Genomic DNA, 20,042 nt, shown 5'->3' with positions numbered 1-20,042 from the left:
CTCCTACATTCGGGCATTTACCTGGCGGCTAACCCATGCCCCCACCTCCCCTCCCCTCCACGCTTGGAACGAGTTCTGTTTCTCAGCTGGCCCTTCCCGAAGACATTTTTTAAGGTCCGGCTTAGGAAGCACCTCCTCCACGCAGCCTGCCTAGATCCAAGTCCTCTGAAACTCTGGCCACGTTTTCTCTGTACTTTCTCTAGATCTGGAGGCCCAAATTGTGTCACACTTGACGCGTGGCTGCCCCTTCTGCCTCTCCCCTCGGCTGGGGAAGTTCCTTGAGGGCAGGAGCATGCCCCAGCCTCCCGGTAAGCCTAGTAAATGCTTGCCGAGTGAGGGGAAAGAACGCTCTCCCTTGAAGGGAGACAGGAGAACTTCCTCCCGGGCTCCGCAGTCCTGAGACACCATTTCCCAAGAACTAGATGGGATTTGGGGGAGCGGGCTGGGGGAGGAGTTGGGTCTCAGTATCTGAACTCCAGCAGGCAGGACTGGTGTCCCAAAGCCGAGCTCCAAGGCCACCACAAGAATCCTCTCAGAGTGGGGCCTGACGAAGGGGGATGGATTCCAGCTCCCATCTACCCTCCAGCCTCCCTCAGCACCCCCTCCCCGTGCCTAGCCACTCCCATGGACATCAGCCTCCTCCCCCCCCAGCTCACAATGTCCTCCCCCTGCCCAGGCTGGGGTGCAAGGCAAGCAGGAGGTTCTTGAGGGGGATGGGCTGGGTGGGCGGTTTTCCCAGAGCGAGGAGTGGAGCGGGGCCGAGTTGGCGCCAGCTCCCACAGATAAAGACACTCCTGGCCAGCTGACCATCCAGCTCCGGCCAGCCCCAGCCCAGGGGCCCACACGGGAGCTGCTTCCCTGCGCGGTGGGCAGCACCCATCCCGGCAGGGTGACATGACGCAGAGAGAAGCCAGGGCTTCTCCCAGGATGCCTGGCCTGGGCGGCCCCGGCGGACCTGGGCTGGCGCTGGGCACTGACAGGAAGCGGGGCCGCCTGATGAAGGCCAAGCAGGGACTGTGGGGGGAGACTAGCTGGGGCAGCCAGAGATGGATCAGACCGGGCCCCGCCATCCATAATCCCAGGGCCAGGAGCTTGGCCGTTGGCAGGGTAAGGAGAAAGGGCATCCCCAGAGAAGGTCAACGGCGGTCTGACTCGCCAGGGCGGGGGAAGATGGGCCTGGCGGGAGTCGGGCGAGGAGAGCCTCCAAGTGGAGGCTACGGCAGGAGGGTGGCAGCAAGGTGCCATGTTGGAGGGCTGGAGCTAGACCTCGCTAGCGCTGCCCTCCTCGAGAGGGCTCACCGCTGGCACGGCGGGCACCTGCTCTGGCACGGAACACTGGGAAAGGGCTGGCCGGGGAGTCCAGATCCCAGCCTTGCCCCGGCTGACCCAGGCAAATCATGTCGGCCCTTTGAGGGATTCCATTTTCCCATCTGTAAAGTGGAGCTCATAGTGCTTGTGTGACCCACCATACCACGGTAGGAGGGATGAACTTTGTAAAATGCAAAGTAATATCGAAACGCTGGTGATTATTGCCACTGTCATTCACCTCTCCGCAGCTCACCTAAGCCTAACGCCTGAGTTTCAGAGCTTCAGAATGGGGCTCATTGTCAGTCAGAGGCTGAGAACTAGGTTTTGGGAGGAGGTGCCATGGGCTGGCACAGGGAGAGAAAGGAGCCAAATAGCCCACTTGGGAGGAAGGACGGCAGCGTTAATTCTCTGTCCTGGGCCCCTACACAGGGCGAGTCCAGCCCAGAGAATGCAGCCCGGGAGCGGAGTAGAGTAAGGACTCTGCGCCAGGCCTTTCTGGCTCTGCAAGCAGCATTACCGGCAGTGCCCCCGGACACGAAGCTCTCGAAACTGGATGTCCTCGTCCTGGCCACGAGCTACATAGCCCACCTCACCCAAGCGCTGGGCCAGGAGCTGCCGGGGGCAGCCTGGCCCCCCTTCCTGCGTGGGCTCCGCTACCTGCACCCTCTCAAGGTAACTGCGAGACTCTTCTCCCTGGGAGGGGGTGAAGGGGACCTGAGACAGCGGGCTCTTCTTGGCAAACACCCTGGCAGGTTCAGGCATGGTGGGAAGGCTGAGAAGGCAGGGGCTTGGTGGGTTGTGGGGAGGAACCAAGAACAGATTTCAGAAAGAGGAGCGGCTGTAGTGAAAAGGTGACCGGGGGCTGCTCCTCGAGGCTTCAACGCCCTTTTCTCTCAAATGAAAGTCCTGGATTAGACGGCCTCCGTGGTCTCTTGCAGCTCTGAGGCCGACCCTGTCTGAGAAGGATAGCTAGGAAAACACTTGGCTGGCCGGCTCCCAGTAATTATTTCCTAACAATACTGTACAGCCCTCCTTTGCTGGAAAACAGGTTTGGGGACCAAGGCGCTTACCCAGCACATCTCTGTCCACAGCAGCTCTCTCTCCTCAGAACACAGGCGGTAGAGTATGGGCAAGGGGCAGCTCTTATTCCTGGAAAACCGTATTGGGTGGGGGTCAACTGTGTCAGCCCAGAAACTTAACTGTAGCCTTATTTATGACACTATTCTGATGATTTTTAAAATTAAATAGCATCAAGAAAATATTTGAGTTTATTAAAAAACTTCTTCCACTAAAGCCCTATTCTGAAGCCTTATCCTGACAGAGTTGTAACACTGGATTTAGAAAAATAGCTTGATATACCATTATCATTCTCAAAGCTTGTGCGTAGTAGGGAGCAATCTCTGAGTGGTCCTCCTGGGCTGGAGAAACTTTCTGGACACTGTCTCTGTTATCCCAAGGCCCTGCCTAAGTTTGGTAAGGCCCATTGCCAGATTAGTTAAGGGGAGAGATTTCTTTCTTTCTTCTTAAAAAAAAAATATTATATTGCGCTTTAAGGTTTTCAAAGCATTTTTCATTAATATCCTATCCTCAAAACAACCTTATGAGATAACTATTGTCATTGTCATTTTATAGATAGAAAAACTGAGCCTTAGAGAGTGTGTGAATTGTCCAGGTTCACAAAATTTGTTAAGTATAGAAAGCAAGATTTGACAAGTCTTCCTGTCTCTAAGTCTAACTCTCTATGCCCTACGCCCCCACCACCATTTTTCACATAACCCTAACAATTATCTAAAAACATGAAAGGTGGTGAGCTGTTAGTAGACAAATTACCTGGAAGTTCTGGAGTAGGAAAATTAAACTCAAAGCCAAGAATCTGAGTCCAAAGGGGTGAGAATTTTGAATGATAATCCTGACATAACATAGGTAATGCAATTGACTTGATTAGTTAAAGAGGTAGGGAAAGGGATGGGCTACCATCTCATTCTACCTTTCATCCAGCTAAAGAAAAAGGCTTCATATATTAGAAAACGCCAACCTCCTCATTCTCTAGATGAGAAAACTTGGCTTCAGTAAGGGAAGTGGTTTCCAAGTGGAAAAGGTGGGGCTCAAACCCAGGGTTTCTAACACTGAAACAAATGTTTTTTCCTTTGTAGCAAATGGTTATCAAACTTTTTGGTCTCAGGATCTGCTTACTCTTTAAGCTACTTAAGGACTCCAAAGAACTTGTTTATTTGGGTTAGATCTATCTATATTTGCAGTTTGCTTTGGAAGTTAAAAATTTTTTATTATAAAAAGTTTTGTTCTTGTATACCACCTTGAAAGGGTCTTGGTCCTGGGGCCACATTTTGAGAATGGCTGTGGAGATGATAACTATTTGGCTCCAGAACCATTGCCTTAAAATTAACAATTAGAGAATTTAGTCAAATTCAGGAAGAACTGCCTAATAATTAGAGCAATCCAATTGCAGACTAGATTAATTCCAGAATGGATAAGTGGATCCTCACCAGAAAGCCTTCAAGAATAGTTGATGAAAACATTAGTGAGGATTCTTTTAGGAGTGAGTTAGACTTGATGGTCACAGTCCCTCCTAACCCTTAAATTCTATGAATCTCTGATGAGCTATGTCAAAGGGATAGAGGCTCAGGCTTCTCCTTACTCAGGGACCCCATGAGAAAGGTTTGGGATGGAGCAGTACAGGGAATGGACAACAGGTACCAAATTTTCACTGGCCAGTTACATTAGGCAGAATTCTGGTACTCATTTAATGACCTCAAGGTGGATATAGGCTCCTCATGACCTCCAACTAGTGTCAACTTTGCCAGGCCCAAGCATTGTCTTCAGAGTGGGTGGAGTTTCATTCTCTACCTGCTTTTGGAATTTCAGGTTGAGTCTCTTATCAGTTTTAATTTGACCTTTCAACCAGCACTTAATCAATTGTGTGCCAGGTACTAGGGAAACAAAAGACAACTGAATCAGTCCCAGTCCTCCTGAGCTTGCTTTTCCCGGGGAGAGTGGGAGAACATCACATTGATATAGATGTAAATACAAATTAAAAGCAAAGTAATTTCATGGGGTGCATGAAGTTTAATGAGGTAGAGATATTAAAGGAAGGTTGGATTTGAGTTCAAAGAGTTCAGGATCTGCAAGAAGATGATTTGAGGTTTCTGTTACATGTATTGTTAACATTACTTATTTCCTATCCTCATGTCTTGCAGAAATGGCCAATGAGATCTCGCCTCTATGCTGGAGCCTTGGGGCCATCTGGCCTTGACCCTCCTACTACCAGTGCTCCTGGCCAGAGAATGTGGGAATCAGCAATCAGCCCCCAAGTCCCTGGAGAGGTGGAATTCATTCCTCCCAAGCCAGTCTCACCAACTCGCAGCGGCAAATAATTTCATTTGTTTTCCCTGTGCTTGGCCCCTTAACTTAGTGAAAGGGCCAACTCCCTCAATCTGGCCTTACTTATTATCCCTTCTATGACTTTCTAGCCTACCAGGTCCATTTCAGAGTCTGCTTTCAGAATTCCCCGGTACATACACATTCCTTATGAAGTTGGGGCTTAGGGAGTGAGCAGGGAGGGGGATTTTTTGGCTTAAGGGGCAACAGGGCAGTTGAAGGCAGAAGTACTGGGACTTGGCTCTGAAATATAGCTTCAGAGGGACTCAGTTCCCATTGTTGGGATTGACAGCTTTGGATGTTTATTATCATGTTGGAGAGATGGAATCTTCAAAAACATCTCTCCCTCTTGTCTTCTTTGTGAAGATCTTAATTCTTTGCAACCTGAGAATAGCCAAGGGCAAAGATGGAGAGGACTTGGATGGCAGGTGTAGCAAGACATTCAGCTCCAATGAGAATTAAGGAAAGGAGGCTGTTCAATGCATCTTAGCCAAGTTCAAAACTGTAATAAGAACTAAGCACCAATTTTGACCCAAGGACCAAAGAAGCATCACTGGAATGATGGAAGAGTGTACTATAGTTGGTTCTAATGTAAACCAAATTGAAGGTGACCAGATAGATAGCCCTCATTAGCAGGACATTCACAAATTCTTACTTCTTACTCTTCCAGATATAGGCCCTAAATGTCCATTTTTGTCCTTTACTGAACTCTGCCACTTTCCTTCTCCATTCCTTTTCCTTCCTCTGCAAATCAAATTTACATGTAAACAAATCCTCAGCTCTTACATTTCCAATTTCCCAGCTGCGTTGTCTATCTACTTCAGTATTACTAGATCCTAAACCCCAAACTAGAAGGGCCCTCAGGGACCATCTAGTCTAACACATTTTTAAGAGTTGAGGAAATTAAGTTCCAGGGAGGTTGTGACTGCCTAAAGTCGCATGCATCTGAGGTAGGACTTGAATCCTACAAATCTCTGTCAAGTGATTCTAGAACCAGTGCACTTGCCAACCACATTAGGCCTCTCTCTAACAGGACAAATGTTACTCTGCAGGTTCATCCTGACCTGCACTGGTGGTCACTACAACCAAGAAGTTCTCTCCCTGTAAAGTAACATGAAACGGAGCCCAAAGCACATTTGGAGGCAGTATTATTCTCAGGATCAGCCCTCAGCCCAAAACCTTCTAAGGGTCTGATGGGGCATAGGGATGGAAGAGAGATTTTAGTCTCCTCCAAACTGGTCCTTACATAGAAGCTGTTACAGAGGTATGGGAACATTAAGGAACATTTATTTCAATACTTAAGACCAAAGAGGCCATAGACCTGAATTCTAAGATGAAGGTACAAATTTAGGGGTCAGGGGCACAGAGAAGAATGAGGCTGGAGGAGAAAGATCAGATTATTGAGGTGGGGTAAAAGAGGAAACAGGGAGAGTTTGAGCTCTGGGGCTGCCCAGGATGTGGAGGAGCAGTTGAGACATGGCTGGAAGCCATGAGAAGGAGGCCTCAGCCAAGGCTAAACTCATAAATCTGCTTAGGACCAGGCTATGGGGAGCTTGGATGGAGTTGCTTCTCAGGCAGCTGCACTGGGGGTGGGAGGGAATTGGGGGCTGTGGAGTGTCCAGGTGTGGGAGGAGGGTGTGAGCACAGTGTTCCTCACTCCAAGACCATAAAAGTCCAGCTCAAATATTCTATTTTTAAAAGTTGAATAGCTACATCTTCTTCATTAGGCCAAGATGGCCTGGGCTGGGGAGAATGAGGGGGGAGGATTTTGAAGGGGGAGAAAGTTTGGCAATGCACACTCCAGGGATGAAGGACAGGGGAGCAATCTTTCCAGGGAATAACAGAAGGGTTAGAATTAGCTAGCTTAGTTTGGGGTGGGGAAGTCTCTTCAACTGCCTATTTCTCCCTTAACCTTCTCAGTAAATATATCTATCTGCTTCAAGTCTCAAGAGAGTCATGGACTCCTTACTTCAGGACGTCACACACTACATGAACTCTTTTCTCTCGAGGGAAGGCAGATAGTAGGTGTGCCAGATCAGAGGTAGGACAGTAGGGGGGGATTGTGGGGGGGAGAACCCTGACCTTGCCCCTACTTAGGATCTGATTGTCACATTTTCTGGGGCTGAAGGGAATGACCGTTTAAATCTTATCATGGGGCCAAAGAGCCCCTCTCCAAGTGCAGGCCTGGCTCCTAAGAGCTTCTGCTTATCAGCAAGGAAGGCCCGAGCCATTGACCAAGACGAAGAAGAGGGACTGAAAAAAGGAAGGCAACCGAAAGGACAGGGAATAAAGAGGACTTGGGAAATGAGTTTCCCAGTGACGGCTTTTATAGTATTTATACCATAAAAAGAAGTGCCTTCAGAGTGGGCCCAAGACAGCTGCAATAAAGAGGTGGTGAGATGAATCCAGGTAAAAGAACTGTATTCCCCATATGTGAAGAAACCTCAACAAGAGGCAGAATGACATTCCGGGGGATGGCACGGAGCGATAGACCAATCGGGACCACTGATGGGAGACCAGGATCAGTTAGAGGGCAGACAGAAGCCAGCTAGTCAGTGCTTTTTGCTTGGGCCTCTACTCAGGGCCTCTCCTACCTCATTTGCTCCTTTAGAGTATGCTAGAAGCTTCATCTACCAGTCTAACCTACCTACCAGGGCCTATGAAACCCTTTAGTTCTGATTAGCAACAGGAGCAAAACAGACGTGTTTTCCACCACAGGGAGGTCCTGGGGACCGGACCATGTCTCTGTCTGGAGAATTTTGTGTCTTTTGGGGGCTGTTGGGGCTGGGTCATTGGCAACTTGTCATCCAGGTCTTGGATTGGTGTACGAAGTTACACTTGCGGGAAATGGAAGGTTTGAAGTTAAACCCATTTCCCGTGAGATCCCTTTTAATCTCCTTGGAGACAATAATTGATTCCTCTTCTGCATAGACTCCTTTCTGCTTAGGAGCATGAGAAAGTCCAACAATAATCAGAAATAACAAGATGGTGAGTGACAGAAAATCTTATCGTGAGGTTCTTTGGTGCACACTAGATCACCAGGCTCAGATTTCCCTGCTGGAGCAGACACTGGCTCACTCTTGGTTTACTGGGAGAGGGTTGATGCATTATGCATTTGCCTTGTGGGTGGATGGAGAAACAAAGACAGCAGATCCTGTTCTGCTCCCAGGTCACAGTGATGTCTCCTGTAGTATGAAGGAATGACCATGGTCTCCCTGGATGTGGCCTTGCTCAGGGGCTGCCACCACTTCCTCTTCCCCTATACCAGTCAGCATTCCATTGCTCAGCTTCTCTGGTATCTTTTCTGTCTTATAGGAGAAATCCTGGAGACAAAACAAGTAGTAAGGTTGGGAGGCTAGAATTAGAGAGATAGGAGGCCTGGGGAAGGATTCTAGACCCCACTTTATACAGATGGGAAAATGTAAGAGATGATTCTTTCCTCTACTCTGTGAAGACCAAGGCATATGATATGGGTCAAGTCAGGAATCTCCCATGAAGTCTTTAGAAAAACTTCACAATTGTCAGAAAAAAGAAAAGAAAAATGGGAGAAAAAATCAGGCAAGGTAAGGGAATGGATGTGATAAGAAGGTGCTGGAGAAGACATGGGGGAGGGTACATAAAGAACAAAAGTAAAAAGGTATTTAAATACTACATGTATTACCTCACTATAGTCCTGGCAGGGCAGTCGATCCCGACAGGAGATGGGCAGGAGGGCCAACAGTCGCGGCAACACTGGGTAAATCGTCCGAGGGTTTGGGGGCTGGCCCCTTGTTCCACCTAAAGACCACAGGTCCTTATTAGTCTCTCTTAGGTCCTCAGCTCTCCCCAGTCCTAAAGCAATCATTTCTTCATCAATGCTCTTCTATCCTCACACATTTTAGATAAAAATCCTGGCACAGAGAATTGCTTCCTCCCAAAAGCTCCTCCAACCCCTACTTCCTATACGGTCCCCCATTATCGTTTCCACCTGCCCCCAGCTTGGTTTCTCCTTACCAGTGAGGAGACTGACAAGCAGTCCGATGACAATGACGGTGGTGGAACTGTGCGCACTGTACCATAAATAAGAGAGGCTGTAGAACCGCTGCAGTCCGGTGGGCCTGGGAGGAGCAGAAGGAAAGAGAGCAACAGCGACCTTGAGGCACCACAACATCCTGAGCCTTCCTCTTGATGTTCTACATCTGACCTCTTGAAAGCACATTCCCAAGCCTTGGATGGTCCCTGGGAATAGCCCCCTCCTCTACCCCCCCACCAGGAACAGCCCCTTCCCTCTTTCCCTCCCCAGACCCAGCCTTCACTCACTTGGACCCTGCGGAGGGCATCAGTGTGGTCATGGAGACCACCGTCGTGTTTCTATATGAGGGGAAGACAGTGCCATTGAGTGGAGAGGACACCATCCTCGAGGTCATGTTGCTCACCATACTTCCGATGCCGATCCAGAAGGCCATGATGAGTCCAGCCAGCAGGCCCACCACGGCACCCTGCACCACATACTGCTACTGAGAATTCAGCGGCTCCCCCCATTTCTCCCAAGCACACACCCCCTCCCCTCCCCACTGCCAAATCAAGGCCCTGACCCAGGCTTCTTGGCCCTCCCTGGGGCTACCTCTGCAACCGGCCGACAGGGAACACTTACAGTTGAGTTGGCACAAGGGAAGAAAATGCCAAGACAGAAGAGTCCAAGCAGAGGCCCCCCAACCATCCCAAAGATGCTGATTGCTGCCTGGAATGGGTTAAACAAGAAACAAAGCAACATACTTAGTAGCCTCATAGATATGTGGGAACTACTACTTCCTATTCATTCCTAATTCCCAGGACTTGGAGAGTTCTTCCCGTCAGTCACCTCATAGAGTAGAATAAGGAGGGGGGATGAGGAATTTCTTTGGGATTCCTTTCCATAGGGGTAAGCTTTCTACAATTTCTACTCAATCCACTCAATTTACAAATAAAAAATTAAGCTTAAACATTGGAGCTGCCAAGAGTTATGCTTCATCAGTGTAATTCATAGGTAAACACAAGTGGATGATTAAGCATGAACATGAAGGTCATTTCTAACTAGGGGAAGCCAACTCCTACCTTGACCTCACGTCCCACCCTCCCCCAACATCCCTAAGGAATGTATTCCTTACATTCCCACTGTATTCCTCACCTGCAACACAGGCCCCATTAAGGAGGAAACGTAGGCCATTCCCAGACACACCAGGCCATAGACTACAGCTAGAGAAGGAGAAAGGAAGAAGACAAAGAGATGCATCCTAATATGGAAGGAGGAAGAAGCAGAACTAAACTCCTTTCTGCCTCCTTTTAAGGTTTTCCCAGATTCTCCCACCCAGGAGCCTCTTTCTTTACTCTCCCAAAGCAGCCTGGGGCTTCTCGTGCTCAGACACAAGAGGGGCTTTATATTCTAAATACTGAATCAACTATGTGCTTAATTATCCAAGTAAAGAAGCCAGCTCAGTTTGGGCTAGGAACAAATGTTTAAGTCAAATCACAATGGAAATGATGAGTTTGAAAGTAACAAAAAATATAGAAGAGTCAATTCAATTGAATCCAACAAGCCCTTATTAATTATTATGTGTCAGAGGCTGTGGATATAAAGACAGAACACCTCAGCCCTTGTCTTCTTACTCTCAAGAAAGCTACCAGAGTGAGGTTATGGGAATAAGGGCTTACCAAGGACCTTAGAAATCAAAGTGGCACGATTCTCTGAGATTTCCGGGAAGTGGGGCCGGATCAGATCCTCTATGGTGACTGTCGCAAGTGAATTAAAAGCTGAGGAGATAGTGCTGAAAAGCAAGATGAAGATGGAGATTTGCTCTGCCTCCAGGGCAGAACTGGGAGGTTTTTGCACTAAGTAGCACAACTGATTGTAACACATGGAGTATGGATAAAGTTGTGAAAATATTACAGGAGAGCTGTCATCCTAGTCAATAGCCTGAATGGCCTTTTGCTAGTAGATCAAGGAAATACTAAGCAGAACCAGCCTTCTTTTTAGGTGGCAGAGCTCAAGGATAAATTCTGTTAAAGGGCCTTAATTTCAGAGAGTGACTTAGTGTCATCCACGAAAAAGCTATCCATGGAAAAAGAGGGAGGACATTCTGGAAGATAGCCTTCCTATTTGGTCTGCCCAGATAATGGAGTTCTTTGCCAAACTTGAAGGATGCAAATAAAAGCAGGTCACAAAGTGCTCCACCTTCTGAGATTCCCACTCAGGGCAAGCAGGACTATGCTCTCCAACCTGCACGACCTCAGACATAGGGCCAAGAAACAGCATCGTTAGTTCTGTAAGGAGTTACCGAGAAAACCTTACCTGAGAGAACCACTGAAGAGACAAGCAACAAAGAGCCCAGGCAAGCCAGGCAGTTCCCCCAGGATATCCATCACAAAGTACAGAACCAGCTGTGGACAAAGCAGTGCATTCAATGGTCTAGGAGCTATGGTGATGGGTCAAACACAGGACCTTCCCAACCCTCTGTGGGATATTACAGATACCTCAAAGCACCCAAGACAGCCAGGTCATCCCAAACCTGGAATGCAGCAGGAGTTAGGAAAAGATGAATATGTATGTCTATGTGTATGGCAGTGGGAGGTGTAGGAGAATGTTGCCTGTATGAATGTTTCACCATACTGGGCCTTAATAGCATGATTAGGAGGAGGAAAGAATTCTGGATTTAGAGTTAAAGGGCTTGATGTTAAGCTTCCAACTCCAGCTGATAGAGGCTGAGAGAGACACTAAAATGATTAAGACAGGGTGCCTGCTTTCACAGGGGTTAGGGAAGGAAGTGGCAGAGAGGCTGGCACATAGCAAGCTTTCAATATCCACACAGAAGTGGAACAATGGAAAAGGTCTTGGATTTGGAATTGAAAGATCTGTATTTGAATCCCAGGTTCTGCCACTTCCTAGCTATGTAACTTAGGGCAAGCTACTTAATCTCATAATTTCCTTATCTGTGCCAAGGATACAAAGGCAGATGAAAACGTCCCTATTCACAGGGAACTTACATTCTACTGCCAAGAAAAGTGCTTTATGCTCTGTTATTCTTATGGCAGAGCTGTACGATGTCCTATAGGAGACTCACCTGGTCAGAGGAAACTTGAGCTTCTGCCCGGGGATGGTCATGGTAATAGACAAACATAACAAGACCAATGAGGCAGCCAATGCAGAGTGTTATCTGCTGGCAGGGGAATACAGCATAGCAGGAACTGCAAGAGAAGACAGGTAGTGAGGGTGGGCATATACATCACAGAGTGCCGGGACACAACCACCCAAGTCTCCAGAAGAGTCGCAGAGAAGGGATCCCATAGTTCTGAGGTGTGGCTGCCATTCCAGGTACAACCATTCCAACAGACTCCCCAAGAATCCCTCTCCTCTTATCTCTCCCTTTTCCTTCAACTTACAGAATGGCAGCCTTCTCGGTGCGAGAGCTGAGGTAGCGCTGAACCTGGGCCTGATTTACTCCATATAAGGAGAGCATCATAAAGACTCCCCCAAAAGCCAGAGTCCAGAAGGTGTGCCGCACAAATGGGTCTGGATTCAGGCTGCAAGAGAGATCACCTTTTGATGGGTCCCTGGATAGACTCCCTGCACTCCTTTGAGAAGGCACAAAGACTGGGGCCAGGATGGAAAATGAAAGAGAACACCCAAAGTCCAAACCACTACACAAATGCTAGATGCACTGAGGGGAAAATCCAGAAGGTGAATGTTCCAACTAAGTAAAATAAGCTCTTCTGTTTCTCCCCTACAAGTCCTGTATATATGTGCTAGGGATGGCCCTCTACCCATACCACACCTGAATTCTCAGGTAAAATTTTGGCTCCCTGGACACTTCAAATGCCCCAAGGACCTGATGTTTCCCTTGCTTTCTTTAATTATCAGGTTCCTTCTTGTCTCAGAATTCCACTTAGTGCTTAGAGCAGCTGCCTTGTGGATAGATCTCGGGTCACAAGTTCCCACATGTTACAGCTGTTTTGGGAGTAGGGGAGTACTCACTCAATCCCAGAGATATGGCCATGCTGTGAAGCCACGTCCCAAACACGCCCAATGCCGCCCACCTTGGCAGCCCCCACAATGACCACAGCTAGTTGTCCCAGGAACATGACAGCTGTCTGGAACACATCTGTCCAAATAACTGCCTTCAGCCCCCCCTGCAGAACAAAAGAAGACAGCTTTTCTTCCAAACATCTGGAATCCAGGCCCACCCACTTTCCTCCTGGTGTCCTGGTCTTGGGATCCTTTCAGGATCACAGCTACTTTTGCCCCCATTCCATCCCATCCTATCCCATTTCTCAAGGCACAGAGCACTTACGAGACTTGTATAGATAGTACAGACAATGCCTAGAGCCAGCACTGAGCCCCACAGATCCAAGCCTGTCACTGTAAGCAAATAACAAAAAAAAAAAAAAAAAAAAAAAAAAAATCCTCACTAGGGGAAGGTTCCTAAATACAACTGATCTTCATAAAACAACCACAATTACAATCATATATACACACAATCTATGCATATAAATATTTTTATCTTCAAATAACTTTCACTTCTGAAATATATTCCTCCAGCTCTGCTCTTGTAATAGAGTAAGAAAAAAGCACCTCACTATATCAACTCTTGTCTGACAATATGTGTCATATGCTAGCCCTATAGCTCTTCCTCCCACCTCTACCAAGAAAAGGGGAGATGTATTTTCTTAATTCTTCTCTAGAGCCAAGGTTGGTTATCATATCTGGTGTGTTCAGCTTTTAGTTTTTTCCTCAGACACAATTTAATTCAATTCAAAAAGTTTTCAAATGCAGGCTGAGAATACTCTGGTAAAGACAGATGCCTTGATGCATGTCACTCTAAAATCAAAGTGAATCATTCCTTGATTTTAAAGTACTTGAATAATAACACCAAGAGCTGTTTGTAATCAATTCAGACTGAGTAGTGATTAACAAATTTCTAGTTACCTGAATTATCATTTCCCTCACACAAACTAGTCCAAAGTGACAAATCTTCCCTTTCTACATTGATTCTTATTTGGAAAGCTCTATCCTCTTTCATTTCTTGGGCATTCTGCCAGCCCCATACAGGGGCCATGACTTTTTACCTGCATTGAGTGCCAAGGCTGGGGCATACAGAACAACACCCATGTAGATCACCTATTGGACGAAGGAAGGAGGAAAGAGGAAAAGAGAAAATGAAAGAGTCAGAGACGGAATAAGAAAGAGTGGGAAGGGGAGAAAGAACTATATTTCAGCTCCAATATCCCACATTACTCCTTTGTACCCATGTACTCTTGTCTGTGTCTTCTTTTAGTCCTTTGCTTGTCTCCATAGTTCCAACCCAGGGCTTGAGAATATTTCACAGTTTAGGGCAACAGGGATATCTCTTTATCTATCTACGTGTGTGGGTGTGTATGCCCACATTCTTTGTGCCAGGGGAGGCAAATGAGGGAAGGATTATGTTAATTTCCTGTGTATTCCCCTCTGCCCCATTCATTCCCTATCTTCTTTTTTTAAAAAAAAATCATTAATATTACTCCAACAACTTCACAAGAATAGGATCCTTCCTTGTAACAAAATACAGTTAAATAAAACAAATTAATACATGGGCCAGATCTGAAAAATGCATGCCCCGTTCCACACCGAACTTCCTATTATCCTTTTCCTACTTACCATCTGAAAGATGAAGGTTATGGTTCCACACAGTCGCACAACCTTAGTGAATCGAAGCTCCAGATACTAGATAGAATGTCAGGGCAAAAAGAATCATGTCAAAGCCTAAATTTCCCCACCTTCTCCTTCATCCCACATTTCTGATCTCATGCTGTTTATGGAGGCAGAGAGGGCAAGGAATAGCAGGGGAAAATCTTATTTAATTCCACCACAGACCAGATTTTGGGAATTCTGCCCTATCTCCCTGTCATTTTGACAGTCTACTCTTAGGGGATAGGAAAAACCCTGGGATATGAGAGCCTGAAAACCCTTCCTCCCCATCCCTGTATCATCTTCCCTTTCCACCCACCTCATAAGCACTGGAGATATTCAGTCGGTAGAAGATGGGTATGAAGATATGGGCAGGCACCAGCAGACCTAGTAAGTAGGAGCAGCCTAGGAACCAATACTCAGTGCCAGAACGGTAGATCTCCCCAGGTACTCCTAGGATGGCCACAGCTGATTGAAAGGTGGCAAGCAGGGAGAGCGCCACAGGTAAGGAGCCCATGCTACGGTTAGCCAATAGGAACTGGCGGACCGTGTTCTGGCCCCTGCCTCGCCGGGCATAGAACAGCCCGATGGCAAGCGATGACACCAGCAAGAGTACACAGACTCCATAGTCCACAACGGTGAAGTGGGACGGGGTCGTCGGAGGGGTCGTCGTCGGGAGGGCTGTGGCAGAAGGACTTACCCCCGCATAGAACTCTCTGATGCCCATGCCCTGTACCTAGGTATCCCTCACAGATTCTGCAATGCTTTCCAGCCGGGCAAAGGCAAAAGATGGATTGCAACTACAACCTGGTGCCCAATCACTCTCCTCACAGTTCTCCTCCTCTGCCGGGGGGCATGGTAGAAGCCAAGCTGTCAAGGGAATCAGGGAATCCTGTCAAGGGAACTCATACCAAGTCAGGCCAGTCCTCCTCCTCTCACTCCCAGTCCCCTTGGTGCTTCCCATGCCTGAAGCCTTGGACTACAGAAAGACTTGAGAGCAGACAGATGTTATATACCTATGTCTCTGTAGTACAGGCTAGAGGATGATGGAGTAGGGCAGAAAGCCAGCACAAAGGTAGGAGAGGAGCCATCAGGCCTGGCGAGGAGCTACGGATCTGCTCAAACGCAAAGCCCTTGGAGGGTCGCCACTCCAACAGCGAGACAAAAGTCAACACAGCACAGGACCAAGAATTACAGTTCACCACGGCGGTGGAGGCCGTCTGGCGCCAGACCCCAGCAGGGAATGGGAGGGTAAGATTAACCATTTCATTGTTTCAATCAGTACTTCTGGTCACAAGCTCCCAACCTCTCGATGTCCTCCTCGACCCCTTTGATGTCTCTTTTCAGTATCCTCCTGAAGTAACTCCATGTCCTTGCAATTCTCCGCTACAAACGCTACTCTTTACATCCCCAGTCACAATATGGCCCCCCTTCCTCCAACTCTCAGAACTACTCCCTTTGCAGAAACATAGAAGAGTACTGGTGAAGCTGAGGGGCTCAGACCTGGAGAAGGAAGGAAGATCAAGGGAAGGCAGACATGACAGTGACTTTCCTAGGGGCAGACACACACCTGGAGATGAGATCCTGCTACAGAAGTTCAGCTTGGCTGGTCAAGTGGCAAGAGCTGTCAAGCTTCCTCTGATTAGAGTTCTGACAAGGGACTAAGGATCTGATCTTTTAAGTTGGCTGAGGTGGGGCCAAGGATGGGGGCGTGAACAAATTCCCACAACTAAAGAGTAAAGTTCCATTCCAGCCTTTCATAGAATTAATCTTTAAAGCCTGAGTTCCCCTGACAGCTGGGGAGCAGTGACCCCTATGGCCACAAAGTTAAACCAAGCCCAGAGAGGCCTAGGAGTGGGTGAATGGCAGAGGGAACACCAGGGTACAGGAATATTCCCAGACAGCGGAGGTTTCTCGTAGGGCACCACTTGACACTAGGCTAAAGGAGGTAAGAGAACAGGCAGAAGGAAACGGCACTTCTTTAATCTCACAGATTATACCAGACCTCTGTTGGCATCAGGAAATTCATGTTTGCCCAGGAGAAAACTAACAATTTAGGGAAAACCAATGACTAAATGCTATAGGTGCTGCATGTGGAACAGGGGGAAATATGAGAGAGCCGAGATCAGTACAAGAGAGAAAAAAACAAGGAAAGCACTAGAACTTTGTGGGTGCGGAGAAGTGCTCTTGCTGATACTCTAATCTTCTAACCTTTACTGCAAGAATCAGGGAAGGGGCAGTCAAGTAACCTTAGAAACAGAGTTTAGCTTTCATGTAATCTAGAGACTGATTAACATACTTTACTTTGTATTTTCCTCTCTCTCTCCCGGTGGTTCTCTCCCCCCTCCTCCCAGCCTAATCCTCCCTTTTGAGACTTCTCCTTCTTCTCCTTAAGGAAACAGTCTGGCCTTCCTCCCACAAGTGTCTCTGCCATCTAGGCAGAGTATGACTAGACTGAGTTCACAAAGTTCAGCCCTGACTTAAGAATTTCCTAAAACAAGATGGAAGGAGACTGGGGTCTGGTAGATCAGAGGAATCACATGCTCTGCATAATCATAAACCCTATTCTTCCCATAAACCACTTCCCAATGGTTTCTGATTGGAACTCTTCCATTTGACACAAAAATAATCTTGATATTATTGCAACATTCTGTGTTTCAAAATTATGGTGGAGATGAAGGCGATCACAACTGTGGCAAAAATAATGAAAGATGGCTGACAGTTGAATATCCTATGAATCAGATGAAAGGGAATCTATGGAATCTAGTTCCAGCATTACCATTAAATGATTAATTTTTATCAAAATTACTTCATCTCATAGTTTCCTTATATAAAATGAGGGAGGTGTAATATTATGTGCTTCTGGATAGACAAATCCTCATGGATTACTAGATGCCCTTCCCAAATATGTATCTGGCTTTAAAAAACTAGGAAACAATATCCTAAAATCTAGAAATGGAGAATCTTAAAAGATAGGGCCAGGTTCACAAGTAGGGAGAAGACACAAAGGGATAAGATGTCTTGCTCTGAAATATTTCCTCCAATGCTTATCACTGTGTGTCTGATATTCCTTTGAGGTTAAAAATAAAGAAAAGGATTTTTAGTTTTTAAGAATCCTCCTTTAAAAGGTGACTAGCATAAAATAAAATAAAATAAAATAAAATGCAGATATCACCAATGTCTTAGAAATGAACTATTAAAAGCTAGCCGAGGCCTTGTTTTGCCAAATACAGGATAAGTGCCCTTGACAAGCAGATAACTTAAGTACTGATTTTTAATCTCATATCTCCAACTGTCACATGGTTATTTCAAACTGAATGTCCCACAAACATCTTGAACTCAACCTATTCAATTCTAAATTATTTTTCTCTTTAAGTCTTCCCTTCTTTTTTTTTTTAATTTTTTAATAACTTTTTATTGATAGAATGCATGCCAGGGTAATTTAGTCTTCCCTTCTTCTTAACTTTTCTGTTATTGTTAATGATAACTGCCTATTCCTAGATTCCTTCAAGTGTCAGCTAAATCCACTTACTGCAAAAAAGTTTTTTCTAACTACCACTTTCTGTCTTAATGCAAATGCCCCTTCTCTGGGATCAAATTCATTCCATGTATAGCTTATTGTACATGGTTGTTTCATGTTGTCTCCCCTCCATTAACTGTGAGCTCCTTGAGAAGAAGGAATGTCTTTTTTTTGCTTTCCTTTTTCATCTTTAGTGCTTGGTACAGAACTTAACATATAGTATGTGCTTAATAAATAAATGTTTGAAGTGTGAATGTTGAAAACTATTTTTGCATGTATTTTGAAAAATAAAAAGCTATTATTAAAAAGATTAGCTTTACTAACTGAAATAAATGCTTATTGAATTTGTTATTGTGTCTGATATTCCTTAGGGATTAAAAAAAAACGGATTTAATTTTTTTCTTTTTTTTTTTAATTATAGCTTTTTAATTACAAGATATATGCATGGATAATTTTTCAGCACTGACAACTGCAAAACCTTTAGTTCCAACATTTCCCCTCTTTCCCCCCCACCCCTTTCCCCAGATGGCAGGTTGACCAATACATGTTAAATATGTTAAAGTATAAGTTAAATACAATATATGTTTACATGAAGGATTTAATTTTTAAGAATTCTCTTTTAAAATACAAATATTTAAAAAATTATAAAAAAAATAAAATGCAGATACCTCCAATGTCTTAAAAATAAACTATTGTAAGCTAGCTGAGGCCTTGTTCCATCAGATACATACAAGTGCTCAAAAAATACTCAAACAAATCATCTTAAACACAAATCTATCAAAAGTCCTACTGCCTTCTTTCTGAAGAAGAAACTTCAAAAACTCTTTGAAAGAGCAGTGTCTTCATCCTCCTCTCCTTATATCCCCATCTCCCTAGCAGAGGCTCCTCTTTCTTCTCTTTTACAGGATTTGAAACTGACATATACCTTAGAGAAAACTAACCCAATCTCCTCATTTTGGAGATTAGCAAGTCACAAAAACAGCAAAGCTGGAAATATAGTCCAGGCCACCACGTGGACTGGTATGGTGTCCCCCAAAAGCCTTACCTCCTTTGCTTAGACAAGTGCTAAGAAGTCCCCTTCATCTCTTTCCAGCTCCTCATCATTTGCTTTTCTGCGATTAAAGAAAGGGCAGATCTGGACATCCAATGGTCTTTTCTTAATCTCTTCCCTTCCCTTCATTTCTATCTCTTCCCTTACATGCCCCCACCACCACCACTAGGCTCCTCTTCTCTCCCTACTTTATTCTATCACCAGTCACCCATCCACTCAGTCTCTTTCCTTTCTTCCCTGTTTCACTCGATGTCTCTAGATGGAGAATTCTTGTCTCCAGGTAGCAAGCTCGAGCCACAATCTCCTCCACAAAGGGCACTGACCCCGATTCTGCAAAAAGAATCCCTTCCCAAATTATAAAAATAAAAGAAAAAAAAAGGCTTTTCCCTTCCTAATCTCAAGGTTGGGATGCTCGTATCCTTCTTCTTCCCCGCCCTCCCTCCTCACTGCTTACCTCTGGCTGGCAGACTCTTCACTTCCTTGCCTCCAAGTCATAATGCACGCCAGCTCCGAGATGAACAGATATCTCTAGCTCTTCAGGCCCGCCCCCATCCCACCCCAACCTGATCCAGCGGCAGCTACCCCCAGCGTAGCACAGACACACGTGGGTTTCTCGGAAGGAGATATTCGGGGCCGGGAGCGCGCGGATTGATGACACCACTGCCGTGCCTCCGCAACGACGTCTTCTGATTGGAGAAAATGCAGCCCACAGAGGCTACGCCCACCATGTTAACTGAGGGCACGTAAAGCTGTACATCAAGTGTCCCTAGAGTCCTTGAAGTTCGGCGCTGGGTAGGCGACCCCGGAACTGCAGGCCAGTCCAGGAATCCCTCCGAACCTGCTGAAAACAGGCTAGGACCTCAGATGGAGACTGGGAAGGAAAGGAGGTCTGCCCTCCAAAGGGAATCGGGAAAGGAAATCCTAAGAAGACCGTCGAACAACTCGAGGGTTGGGGGCAGGAAGGACCCACTCTCCAGCAAAGAAAGAACATCTCCCAAAGCCCTCAAGGCGCCAGCGAAACTTTACTCTGAAAGATCATTCCACGGCTAGGGGGTGGGAGAGGGGAGTTTACGTCAAGGTGACGCACCGCG

General features: G+C 46.4%; 2 protein-coding genes across 6 annotated transcripts; one reads left to right on the top strand and one right to left on the bottom strand.

Moving 5' to 3' along the window:
- Window positions 1-761: 761 nt before the first annotated feature.
- Window positions 762-6,653, top strand: TCF23 (transcription factor 23). The gene is made up of 3 exons (XM_051976282.1): window positions 762-1,107; window positions 1,738-1,980; window positions 4,524-6,653. The coding sequence occupies exons 1-3, from the start codon at window positions 895-897 to the stop codon at window positions 4,698-4,700; spliced, it is 633 nt and encodes a 210-aa protein (XP_051832242.1). The 5' UTR covers window positions 762-894; the 3' UTR covers window positions 4,701-6,653.
- SLC5A6 (solute carrier family 5 member 6) lies at window positions 5,970-19,965 on the bottom strand. Of its 5 annotated transcripts, none has more exons than XM_051976276.1 (18): window positions 19,406-19,965; window positions 18,946-19,281; window positions 15,397-15,883; window positions 14,700-15,250; window positions 14,351-14,416; window positions 13,783-13,834; window positions 13,008-13,075; window positions 12,692-12,846; window positions 12,100-12,240; window positions 11,781-11,904; window positions 11,012-11,100; window positions 10,375-10,487; window positions 9,851-9,918; window positions 9,338-9,424; window positions 9,004-9,182; window positions 8,698-8,801; window positions 8,366-8,481; window positions 5,970-8,027 (listed from the first exon to the last, which is right to left on the bottom strand). In XM_051976276.1, exons 4-18 carry the CDS (start codon window positions 15,105-15,107, stop codon window positions 7,875-7,877), a joined length of 1,923 nt encoding a protein of 640 aa, XP_051832236.1. In that variant the 5' UTR covers window positions 15,108-15,250; window positions 15,397-15,883; window positions 18,946-19,281; window positions 19,406-19,965; the 3' UTR covers window positions 5,970-7,874. The 5 variants fall into 5 exon arrangements, with proteins under 5 accessions (XP_051832236.1, XP_051832238.1, XP_051832239.1 ...); XM_051976278.1 differs by lacking the exon at window positions 15,397-15,883 and having other exon boundaries at window positions 18,946-19,012; window positions 19,140-19,281; XM_051976279.1 differs by having other exon boundaries at window positions 18,946-19,012.
- Between the last annotated feature and the right edge of the window lie 77 nt (window positions 19,966-20,042).

This window comes from Antechinus flavipes, chromosome 2, assembly GCF_016432865.1.
Source record: "Antechinus flavipes isolate AdamAnt ecotype Samford, QLD, Australia chromosome 2, AdamAnt_v2, whole genome shotgun sequence".
NCBI classification, from domain to species: Eukaryota; Metazoa; Chordata; class Mammalia; order Dasyuromorphia; family Dasyuridae; genus Antechinus; species Antechinus flavipes.
This window is presented reverse-complemented; position numbering and strand designations above follow the sequence as displayed.

What these genes read in the sequence shown, in the direction of transcription:
- TCF23 (XM_051976282.1), top strand. Translation starts at nt 895, where the DNA reads ATGACGCAGAGAGAAGCCAGGGCTTCTCCCAGGATGCCTGGCCTGGGC. An exon ending in GGAGCTTGGCCGTTGGCAGG is followed by an intron (nt 1,108 to 1,737) that starts GTAAGGAGAAAG and finishes GCCCCTACACAG; the next exon opens with GGCGAGTCCAGCCCAGAGAA. An exon ending in GCTACCTGCACCCTCTCAAG is followed by an intron (nt 1,981 to 4,523) that starts GTAACTGCGAGA and finishes CATGTCTTGCAG; the next exon opens with AAATGGCCAATGAGATCTCG.
- SLC5A6 (XM_051976276.1), bottom strand. Translation starts at nt 15,107, where the DNA reads ATGGGCATCAGAGAGTTCTATGCGGGGGTAAGTCCTTCTGCCACAGCC. An exon ending in GGCCATATCTCTGGGATTGA is followed by an intron (nt 12,241 to 12,691) that starts GTGAGTACTCCC and finishes TCTCTCTTGCAG; the next exon opens with CCTGAATCCAGACCCATTTG. An exon ending in ACCGAGAAGGCTGCCATTCT is followed by an intron (nt 11,905 to 12,099) that starts GTAAGTTGAAGG and finishes CTTCTCTTGCAG; the next exon opens with TTCCTGCTATGCTGTATTCC.